Source organism: Vigna unguiculata, chromosome 10 (genome assembly GCF_004118075.2).
Source record: "Vigna unguiculata cultivar IT97K-499-35 chromosome 10, ASM411807v1, whole genome shotgun sequence".
Taxonomy (NCBI): domain Eukaryota; kingdom Viridiplantae; phylum Streptophyta; class Magnoliopsida; order Fabales; family Fabaceae; genus Vigna; species Vigna unguiculata.
Window position 1 is genome coordinate 36,040,957 of NC_040288.1, and position 11,951 is coordinate 36,052,907.

Here is an 11,951-nt window from a genome sequence, read left to right on the forward strand (position 1 = left end):
CAAGTCCAACACTACCCTACGCATTCAGTTCATTTTCAATCAGACTCTTCTTCTATCCCTCACATATTCATCGTGTGTGCAAATTATTGTCCTAAAGAACGACTTTAATTTATTTGGCTTAGTTTTTTTTTCTTTTTATTTCAAGATAAATTAATATGTATATATATAGTTAATTATACATCATAAGTTAAGGCAAATATATTCTATATAAATTTTAAAAATTAAGACAAAAGATTTTGTGGCAGATAAAATTAACGAATTGCTAGCCAGTCATGATAAAATTAACAAATTTATCTCATATATTTATAATTGTTATAAATTTATATGGATCGCGCATAATTGCTAAATCAAAATTAAAATTTAATCAACATAACAACTTAAAAAATACATGATAGTTTTATTTAGTTTAATTGTTCATGATTTAATCCCATAACTAAGATTAATCATCATATTTAATAAATACTAATGATGTTTAAAAATTGATTAATCATCAATTTTAGAAGTTTTGCATGTATTTGTTATAGAGTGGTTACATGTAACTCACTTACCACAAGAAGCACCCAAAACACAAAATTAACTCTCACGTGCACTCACTCGCATTCACTGAACTCACTCACAACGTAACTAATTTAACTAACACTTATACATACGACGCTTCATTTACTTTTCGGATGCTATAAAAACAGACGGAGAAAGAAATTGGGAAAAAAAAAAAAAACCAGAGAAGTCAGAGCGACTGAAATTTGAACAATCGGGAAGAAGGAAGTGAAGAGGATTTTTGAAAGCAATCACACGATCACTGCAACACTGCAACGGAGGTTTTTTATTCATCATCTCTTCTATGGATTCTATTGAATACTCTTGTATATTCTTCTGTAATTTGCTTTTCCATGTGTGTTTAGGTTTATGATCTCTCGCGCATTATGATTTTCTTCGTTTTAATTCATTCTTTTGATTCATTTGATCTTCCGTTTGCTTGATTCTTCAGGTTATGACTGTTTTAAACATATTTCATAAAAAACAGAGAGATTAAAGAAGAACAAAATAGAAAACGTGAATTAGTTAAGAGAAATTCCTTTCATATGCTAAGAAGTGATTAAATCAGAGAGAATCATAACAATTAAGCTACTGTTCTGTACAGCTTAGTCAAACCAGAAGAAAATCTCCATTGTCGGAGAATAAGGTCCAATTCATATAATAAGAAAAACACAGAAAATTAAATAAAAAGAAGACATAATCGGAGAATTAGAACTGCGGGTACAGACGGTGGTCGGAGTGAAGCAGAGGAGTTAGGGTTCAGACCAAGACGCGATCTATCTTGACGTTTTCAAAGAGAGAACAGCAAGATTTGCGTTCGTTCGATGGCCGCGCCGGCGGTATTCACTCTGAATCAAAACCCCGAGAGCAGCAGCATCAAGGTCGCGCTAACTTCGAGCAGAGGAATGGCGACGGGCTGGTGGTGGTTCTCGTTTGAACATGGCGCGAGGATGGAAATGAGGGAGGAGCACCGACGAAGTTCTGACGGTTGACTCCAGCGAAAGCCCTGACACGGGCTGGTGTTCGGACAGAACCTGCGGTGGAAGGCGACGAAAACTGGTGGCGATGTGAAGGAAATGGTGTCGCCGCGACGGAGGTTTCGTTGGTGATTCGAAGTCGGAGACGAAAGGGGTGAACGGTGAACGGAGGTCATGGTTGCAGGCGAAGGTCTTCAACGGCGGCGAGACTGGGAGGGCTTCTGATGTTGGCCGGCGCCGATGATATTGTCGCCGGTGACGGAGGAAACTGACATGGTCGTTGGTGGCGTGGATAAGCACGGCAGAGAAACTAGGGTTTGAAAGAGATGAAGATGATGTCAGGGATGATGTTTTGAATAGGCTGAGTGCTAAGTTTTAGGTTCAGAACGTTTTAGTTTTAGGCTTTTTGGTGTTTAAGAAAAAAAACAACAAATAGTAAATAAATAAAGAATAAAATAGAGGAGAAGCTTCTGAATTTTGTTAATAAAATTATTGAAATTGAAATAAATATATTAATAATAAATAAAGGGTTAAATATGTTTTTAGTCCTTTCAGTGAATTTTGGAATTAGTCTATTTTAAAACTTTTGGCTATTTTGGTCCTTCATCTTTCAAAATACATGAATTTAGTCATTTTAACCCAATTTTGTAAAGTTTATTTAACATTTCAAGCACGTTTCATACTACTATTTGACTTAACATTAAAACAAAAATGTGTCAAATAGTATAAACAACTCAAATACAATATTGAAATGCGTATGAAATATCAAATAAACTTAATAAAATCTTATTAAAAGGACTAAATTCACGTATTTTAAAAAATGAATGACTAAATTGGTCCAAAATTTTGAGATAGACTAATTTCAAAATTCACTGATAGTGTAGAAAAAAAAACTTATTTAACCCATAAATAAATAAAATGTAATGATCAAGAAAAGTAGATATGGACTTAGCCCAGTATAGTTTTCTTCTTAGACTTCTATGTTTGCTGTTTATACCTCTAGTTTTATTTTGGGATCAGATTACTTAACTCATCCCGTATATGATAATTACACTCCCATTTAGGCTTTTTTTTTAAATTATTTCTGGGCCAACCCAATTCATTACTTCGTGCACCTCATATTTTATGTGTTGCACCTTTACTCTATATGCTGCCTGCACCCCAATTTTGGCTACCCACACCTATATTTCATGTTTTATCTGAGCTCTCATGATTTTACATATAGATTTTTTTAAATCAAAGTTACATTTTAATATTGGAGATTGTGAGATTGTTAATTATCATGTTAAGTTTCATATTTACTTGATAATTATAATTTTTATTTGATTTAAATAAAATTTAATTATCATGTTAAGTCTTAGACTTACTTGATAAATAAATATTTCGTTCTTAAAAAGTATTTTGATTGTCATTTCAAGTCTTAAAACCTTACTTGATAATTAAATATTTCACTATTGAATAAAATTAATTATTATGTTAAGTCTCAGACTTACTTGATAATTTAATTTTTCACCTGATTAAAAAATAATAATTGTCGTATCTAGTTTTGGATTTGCTTGATAATTATCTTTTATCACGTTGAGCTCAGATTTACTTGATACATTAAAAAATATATTAATCAAATCAAGGTTTTTCTATATAGTTTGTTTGTTAAAGAACTAACTATGATTTCTCATTTTGAATGAGAATACGTAAGAGCAAGGTTAAACACCTTGTCAGGCCCAATTAAAAATTTTAAAAAAATTAAAAAAATGTTTTCTTTATTCACATTTTTCTACCTTATTTGAGTTTTTGGTAAAAACAAATATTTGAAAATTTCCTTAGCCTTGCACACTTAATTAAAGAGAACCGTCTTATGATGGTTTTATGATGGACATGTGGGGTGCTAATACCTTCTCCACTTGTAAACAACTCCTAAATTCAAACTGGTTTTGTAGACCATTTGTTTCTTAGGTTTTCCATAGTTTTTCTTGATAAATTATGGTGGTGATTCCCATTCTAAAATTTACATTTTTAAAATCGATTAATTTTGGTTGTCTTCCCGTCGCGATTTTGCAATTGCGATAGATAGCGAAAACTTTTAAATGTTGAGTGAAAGGGATTTGATCAAATGGTTTTGTGTTGAGTAAGTTAGTTGTTGTATGATTTTGATATATCAATTTATTCTATCTAAAGATATTTTTTAGCTAAATGGTAGTATTTTGACATTAGAAGGAAGCAAGATTGCTAAGATAGACCAATTTGATGATCTAATATATTTGTGAAGTTCTTAAAATTATATAGACTTGTTGAGTGAGCTAGGCATTCACTGAATGAGAATTCAAAATTTAAAATCCAAAGAGCTTAGGTCATTTCACTCGCTAAGCAAGCCAACACCCAATGGAGCCTTATAAGTAAGGCTCCCAAGATTTGGATCATTGGGCGAGTAAACCGCTCGCTGAGAAAAATTCATTTCATTAAATTATGTAGAACTTTGGGTTGTTAGGCCAATATAATCTTGACGTGTGAACTATTTTTTTGTTGAGAGCTTATAGTACTTGCTTGTTGGGTTGGCCAATATCTACACTAAGAAATTTTGAAATTTTAAAATTCGGAGAGCTTAGAGAAAAGTAGTTGTTAGGCAAGTTAAACGTTCATTAGACGAGTATACCTTCAGAGGTGTCTCACTGAGTGAGTCATGTAACACCTCAATTTTTCATGTGTCTAAGTTTCATAACTACATAAATAATCCCATTCCAAATCGCTACTAAAAAAATATCAAATGTATATTACTTGCCCAAATATGAAAGACTCAGCTTTGTCTCGTTGGGCAAGCATGTGTACTCGTTGAGTTAGAAGGAAATATTTTATAAATAAAAATAAATAATTTTAAGGTTTTAAAATAAAATGTGGGTTTGTGGTCAAATAAAGCTAGGATGTTAACCAAAATTGACTGTGAGATGTAAGTGGGACGAAGTAGAGTTTAACACTACAGGGAAATTATGTATTATCCATAGACACAATCTGTTGGTAATAAAAGAATTTGTTAATAACTCGAGTTTACCAACGGATTATCAAAAATAAAAAATCTGCCAACAAAATGGTTGTCAATAAATTTTAACGACAAATCGCGAAATCTAACGGTGATTATTAATGACCACAAGTCGATGAACAATTGTTGACGAACAATTGTCGACAAATATCTGCGGATAATTACTGATGTATTTTGGTCGTCAGTAAATGTTGTGACTAAGTCTTCTTTTTTCCTTCTCTTTTTTTTTTTTTCTTCTTCCTCTTCTTCCTCCTCTCCTCCTCTTCATTTTTCTGTTCCTCTTCCTCGTTTTCCTCCTCTTCCTCCTTCAACTCCAATAGCCATTACCGTTGACGCGAACTGTCGTTGACATGCCACCACCATCGACATACTTCTACCGCCATTGTGCCTCCTTTTGCTCATCCTCTTTTTCTTTCTCCTTCTTCTCGTCCATTTGTTCTTATTCTTTTATTCTTCTTATTCTCACACATCTTCGCTTAATATATATAAAAAATCTCATCAAACTTGTCGATAAATTTGTCGTTCATTTTAACAATGGATTTGTTGACAAACAAATTTGTCGACAATACAAATTATCGAAGAATTTGACCTTTGATTCAATAATAAAAATGTTAATTTATTGACAAATCTTACTAACAAATTTTATAGATAAATTAATTTCATGTGTAATTATTTTCACACTTCCACCGAAATATCCTTAACTGAACCGTTAAAAACTTATTCCAAAAAGAGATAAAAATAAATGAATTTGGCCTCTCTCAATAAACTTTTTCTTATACATATGAAAATCGAGACACTTTAACGGACTCGATTATCTTAACCTTAAAAGTAAACAAAAATGTAAAAATTAAAAGACAATTTCTTTACACATTGCTTAAGAAACTAACAAGAAATTGAGATGCAGAAAAACAAGTTTCACATAACATTTTAGAGTACTGTTATACCTTAATCAATGCACACTGTGTTGAAAATACTGAATAGCAACTCTTGAACAAGACCCCAGTCAAAGTCAAAGTTTTGAAGGAGGAAAAGAGAAAGAAATATTTAAAGTACCTTAAACTTCAACTCTTAAGTCATATGATACTATTAGACATAAACAGACCAGATTAAAAAATGGTAGGCAGAAAGCAAAAGTATTAATTGAAAACAATAATCACATTATTTGAAACATAATTGAAATCCCATCAGAGGAAGAAAATGATCCTTCTGACAAGGACTAATGAGGAAATGTTGGCAACTGCATTACTTGAAAGAAGTTGAATTGTTTGAGTGATGAATACATACACAGATAGATAGAGTGACAGACTAAGTTGTAATTCCGTCCAGAATCTGTGGGCAAATTTGTTGACTGCAAAAATGTCATTTGGCAAACCAAAAACTGAAATTGATGTTGCCTATAAATTGCAAACCCCGAGGTGAATCCTGACCTCAACACAACACTCTCAAACTCAACTCACACCATAACTTCAATACATAAACAAATACACACTGCTACCTTCTCTCACACACCACCAAGATTCTTAGGTAGATATATTCATTTTTTTTTTTCTACTATTTTCTTGTCTGCAATCATATCTGTAACCTTTTCAACAGTGACTTTCATTGAAACTCTTTTTCAAATTCTTGGCCATATACCTGTTTAATAATTTTTTAAGGAAAATTTTCAATTTCAGCTTAGCTCTGATGTTACATCTTTCTTCTAGTGGCTTCTGGTTGTGTAACAAGACAGGGTTGTAGGAGTCCCAGAAAACCAGATGAAATTTTCTCTGTTTTCTTTTTTTTTTTGTATTTGGAACCGAATATGATATGTTATTATTGACTTTTGTGTTATTTTTATCATAACATGTCTCTTTTTGTATTCATTAAAATATTTCACTTGTGATTGGTGAGCTTTATGATGGGATACGATATGCTTCAATTTTGCTTTCCTAGTTGTGTCTTCTGGTTGAATCTCTCTAACCCAATTCAGGCAGTTTCTCTTTCTCTGCAAAAGGGTATTTCAAACATTAATCTTTACGGAACCCACTTTTTGTTTCGTCCTTTTACCCTTCCAGGACTACTTTTTGGTTCCCTTTGACTTTTTTGTTTTTACCTTTCTTTTTTGGTTGTTTCTATGCGTGCGTGGTAATGGTAAGTGGTAACTTAAAATTACTTCCTATATTGAATTTTCTTCCTTGGATCTCCATGTTTTATGGGCTTGTTTCTTTGCTTCACACGAACTTAGTATTTGAAGGCTGAAGATTTTTCAATTTTCGTATTGGTGTTTGGGACAGATCTTCTTTGGAATAATGTAGTTGACTTTAACAAAGGAGGAAAAGCCAAAGATCGAAGTTCATAATTTTCTCTCTGATATTTGTTCCTGGCTTTGTTGTTTCGTTTTCTTGGTTCATCGCTTGCCAATTTGGTTGTTTTCTTTCATTTTCTACATCGTTGTCCACAGTTTTAACGTTTCCCTTTGTTTTGGTCATTCCAATGGTTCAGAGTATCATTTGAAAGCGCATTTGTCCGATTTCTAGCATTTATTTTTCGGAATTTATTAATCTGTGTCCTATTGCCACCAAAACAAGGATTGAAGATCACAGCACCAAAAAAATGCCAATTTTGATATTAAGTCAAATAAGCATAAAACCTCAATTAATTGTGTTGTTTGGCTTTATTCATATTTTTCTTCTGGTATGCAATAAGATAACCTTATTCTTGTTGTTTGCCTTTGTCAGAATTGTTTCTTTATGCAAATCAATTATCCCCATACCTCCTTTTTTTTAGCTCTTCAAGAACATTTATGGGGTTAAATGGTCACAACTCAATTCTTATTGCTCCTCCATGTATAATCGAGTAGTTTCTTTTTTCTTCTTTTGTAATAGCTGCAGCTGAAGCACTGTAAAGATGTTGGAGAAAGTGGAAGAGTTTAACATGGAGAGAGTGATAGAGGAATTTGAGAGGGTAACAAAGGATGCTGAGAGGATTCAAAGGGAAACACTGAAAAAGATTCTGGAAGATAACGCTTCTGCTGAGTACTTAATGAATTTGGGTCTAAATGGAAGAACTGACCCTGAGAGTTTCAAGGCCTTTGTTCCACTGGTCACTCACAAGGACTTGGAACCTTACATCAATAGAATACTTGATGGAGATACTTCTTCTGTTCTCACCGGCAAACCAATCACAACTATGTCTTTGAGGTCAGTTTGTTTCAAATAAGTAGTTGAATTTGCAGTTCAAATCCTGAAAAGGGAGAAAATTTGTATTCTTGCAGTTCTGGCACTACTCAGGGAAAGCCAAAGTTTGTACCGTGGAATGAGGAACTGTTTGACACCACATTGCAGATATATCACACTTCTTTTGCCTTCAGAAACAGGTTTTCAATTTCATCTCCTGTTTATCCTTTTCCTCAATGATTTTTTGTACTAGTTGGAAATAACAACCGACAACAATTCCATGATGTAGGGAATTTCCCATGAACAATGGCAAAGCCTTGGGCTTTGTTTACAGCAGCAAGCAGTTCAAGACAGAAGGGGGTGTTCTAGCAGGAACTGCCACAACCAATGTGTTTCGCAGTCCAGGGTTCAGGACTGCAATGAAGGCCATTCAGTCCCCATTTTGCAGCCCTGATGAAGTTATATTTGGTCCTGATTTTCACCAATCACTGTACTGTCACCTCTTGTGTGGACTAATCTTCAGGGAAGAAATTCAAATGGTGTCTTCCACCTTTGCACACAGCATTGTGAGTGCTTTTAGGACCTTTGAGCAAGTGTGGGAGGAGCTTTGTCTTGACATCAAAGAAGGGGTGCTGAGCAGCAAGGTCACAGTGCCCTCTGTTAGGACAGCCATGTCTAAGTTGCTGAAACCTGACCCTGAGCTGGCCAACTTGATCCACAATAAGTGCATGGGACTGAGCAACTGGTATGGCCTAATACCAGAGCTTTTCCCAAATGTGAAGTATGTTTATGGCATCATGACTGGGTCAATGGAACCTTATTTAAAGAAGTTGAGGCATTATGCTGGAGAAGTGCCTTTGTTGACTTCAGATTATGGATCTTCTGAAGGGTGGATAGCCACCAACGTGAAACCAAGAGTGCCACCTGAATTGGCCACCTACACTGTTCTTCCTCAAATTGGCTACTTTGAATTCATCCCTCTGACAGAAACTAATGCAGATGACAGTTTCCTTTGTATGGATCCTAAGCTTGTGGGGCTCACTGATGTGAAGGTTGGTGAGGAGTACGAGATAGTCATCACCAATCCAGCAGGTATTCAAACTCTTCTCGTGCAATTTTTTGTGTTCCAATTAATGAATCAGGACTAAGAATCCATCATTATGACCGTTCCTGAAACCATCTCTTTCTTCTGTCAAAATTGGAAATTTTGATGTTGCCATAGTATTTTTTAATTCTAATCTTTTTTGAGGGAGAAGGGTTAAAAGGTTCTGTTTCTTTTTATGCTTCTTGACATGACCTACATGGGACCAACTTTAAGAAAAAGAATTCCTTGGGGATTTCCAAAGTAACATATAGTACATACCTAATCACATTAATATTTGTACCATTCGGAAATAGGTCCATTCTTAGTTGCTGGCATCTAGTTTTGGATTTAGGCTACGTGTGGATCTGTCTCTTCACAAACACCCATTGAATAGAAAAATAGGAAAAAGATTTTAAATTGATTTCATTATATGTTAAAATTAGTTTATATATAATTTATAAATGTTACTGTATGAAATTCATATTTTTTTTCTTCTAAAAGTTCATCCAAACATATCTTTACTTGCACTTGTTTCGTGCTTCTGACAATACTTTGACTTATCTGCATGTCCTTTGTTTGTCATATTTACATGCATTCTGTAATACAGACTATGCTGTCACAACAATACAATAGTACAACCAATCTTTTTCCTACTATATAGAATTCACAGCATGGATCAAAGAACCCTGCAACTTTTATTCCCTATTAAATTCATTTTTCCCCTCTTCCTGTATTAATTAAGTTGTTCTTCATCTACATTGAGTACAATTGTGTATGCATCATACATACAGATTTTGAAAGATATCTTACCCTACTCTAACAGGTAAAACAAAAAATACAATAAACACAATGCACAGTAGTACATTGCAGATGGAGTACTGATATTATGCTTAGCTAAATTTTAAGGTTTTTCCTGGTATTTGTATATATGTATATGCATGTATATGTACATGTATACATTGGTAAACCTATGTGTACATGTACGTGGGCACACCTCTTTTTTGTTAAAATTATTACTAAGCGTATGAAAAATTTATTTTGCACTCTAATCTTATATATTTGTTTCTCTGAACATATTGTTTCCACTGACTTAAGATCTTAGATTCGACATTGTATGTATATATTGATAATTAATGATATAACTTAATCTAATTTGCAGGCTTGTACAGGTACCGGCTTGGAGATGTGGTGAAGGTTGTGGGGTTCCATAACTCAGCTCCAGAAGTAAAGTTTGTTAGGCGCAACAATCTTTTGCTTAACATCAACATTGACAAGAACACAGAGAAAGATTTACAGATAGCTGTGGAAGCAGCATCGCAGTTGTTAGCAGAGGAGAATTTAGAAGTTATAGACTACACAAGCCACATAGATTTGTCCAAAGAGCCAGGGCATTATGTTATATTCTGGGAAATCAGTGGAGAAGCAAGTGAAGAAGTTCTTGGTGGATGCTGCAACTGCATGGACAAGTCTTTTGTTGATGCTGGCTACACTAGTTCTCGCAAAGTCAACTGCATTGGTGCCCTTGAACTCCGAGTTGTGAGGAGAGGAACATTCCAGAAGATTCTGGAACATTACGTGGCACTTGGATCTGCTGCAAATCAGTTCAAGACTCCAAGATACATAGGCCCTACAAACACCAGAGTGTTGCAAATATTGAATGAAAATGTTGTCAAAAACTATCTTAGTACTGCCTTCAACTAAATAATAATAATAATAATGGTAATAGCAATAAATTATGATAGTAATAATTAGCAGTGATAGCTATCTATATATAGTTTCCTTTCTCACGTGAATAAAAGTTTACCTTATGTCTACTTTTGTTCCCATGCTCAATTCTTTATGTTCTTCCTGACACAGCCCAGGCACACCTCTGTCATCCTTAGCACCTCTCTTGCATCTTTTCTACAATATAATAACCACTGGTTGACCATAATAGATAGAAATCCACATGTTTGGTTGGAACTAAAATCTGATTTGTGCTAACTTTTAATAATGTTGGATATAAAGACCACAGTTGTCGGGAATAAAGGTGAAGGATCATATGAATGTGTTGATGGCCCTATGAAAGGTCCAATGTTTTGTTGTAGTGCAACAAGGTTGTATCCATAGAGATTTGTAACTAGATCAGTATTCTATGATTTGACTCAAAGTTTGGCAATGGAACAATAGATGAGTTTTGGTTTTTATATTATTAAAGATAAACTAGATAAATATGAGAGAGGTGATGTTGATTAGGACGTTGGGATTGAACTTGACATCTTAACTTTAACTCTACTACCATTTAATTATCTATATATTATGTAATTTATCTTAATGTTCTTGGAAATATGCTTACTTGTAGATCAAACCACATGTTTGTGAGAGAGAATCTAAGGGTGTTAGACGTAAGATTTTCCAATCCAGGTGGAGGAACCATTGCTTTAAAAACAAGACTCTTTAAACCAACTAAACCTACATATCCATGTCTGATATATGCCAAGGATTAGGAGACTTGATTGGATATAAACACCAGACCAAATGTCTTTACATCTAGTGCTGATGAGATATGATGATTGGCCAAATCACCACGTAGTAAACAACATGTAAACAAGAACACAATATATATATATATATATATATATATATATACATATATACATATATACATATATATATATACATATATACATATATATATATATATATGTATATATGTATATATATATGTATATATATATATGTATATATGTATATATATATATATATATATATATATATATATATATATATATATATAAAATCAAGTGCAATACATAGAGAGTTTAGGAATTACATTAAATCCCAACTATAAAGGAATTAGTTGCTCATGATGATGAATGCAAGATGAACTTAGAGTAGCATCCATCCTTCATTCCATAGCTATATACTACTTATACTATAAGAACTACACTAATATAAGAGTTTCTCTCTCTAGAATAGTATACAAAATCAGCATATCAAACCTAGGGGTCATGTCCTGTATTTATACATTTTAAGGTTTTGCTCTAGCTTCCAAGATTGAAGTTTAGCCATGGAGGTTTCCTCCCTAAGTGGGTTTATTCCCAAGTTTGGGCATCTATCTTTTGTAGGTCAACAATGGAGGTTTCTCTGCCATGGAGCTTTCTTTTTCGTGCTTAACTTCAAATTTG

General features: G+C 33.7%; 1 protein-coding gene across 3 annotated transcripts; it reads left to right on the forward strand.

The window, feature by feature from the left end:
• The first annotated feature begins 658 nt into the window (after positions 1-658).
• On the forward strand, positions 659-10,598 carry LOC114166795 (jasmonic acid-amido synthetase JAR1-like). Of its 3 annotated transcripts, none has more exons than XM_028051629.1 (5): positions 659-818; positions 7,410-7,724; positions 7,799-7,900; positions 7,990-8,792; positions 9,944-10,598. In XM_028051629.1, exons 2-5 carry the CDS (start codon positions 7,432-7,434, stop codon positions 10,483-10,485), a joined length of 1,740 nt encoding a protein of 579 aa, XP_027907430.1. In that variant the 5' UTR covers positions 659-818; positions 7,410-7,431; the 3' UTR covers positions 10,486-10,598. The 3 variants fall into 3 exon arrangements, with proteins under 3 accessions (XP_027907430.1, XP_027907432.1, XP_027907431.1); XM_028051631.1 differs by lacking the exon at positions 659-818 and adding an exon at positions 5,946-6,069; XM_028051630.1 differs by lacking the exon at positions 659-818 and adding an exon at positions 6,438-6,539.
• The last annotated feature ends 1,353 nt before the right edge of the window (positions 10,599-11,951 follow it).

What these genes read in the sequence shown, in the direction of transcription:
- LOC114166795 (XM_028051629.1), top strand. Translation starts at nt 7,432, where the DNA reads ATGTTGGAGAAAGTGGAAGAGTTTAACATGGAGAGAGTGATAGAGGAA. An exon ending in TCTTTTGCCTTCAGAAACAG is followed by an intron (nt 7,901 to 7,989) that starts GTTTTCAATTTC and finishes TCCATGATGTAG; the next exon opens with GGAATTTCCCATGAACAATG. An exon ending in AGTCATCACCAATCCAGCAG is followed by an intron (nt 8,793 to 9,943) that starts GTATTCAAACTC and finishes TCTAATTTGCAG; the next exon opens with GCTTGTACAGGTACCGGCTT.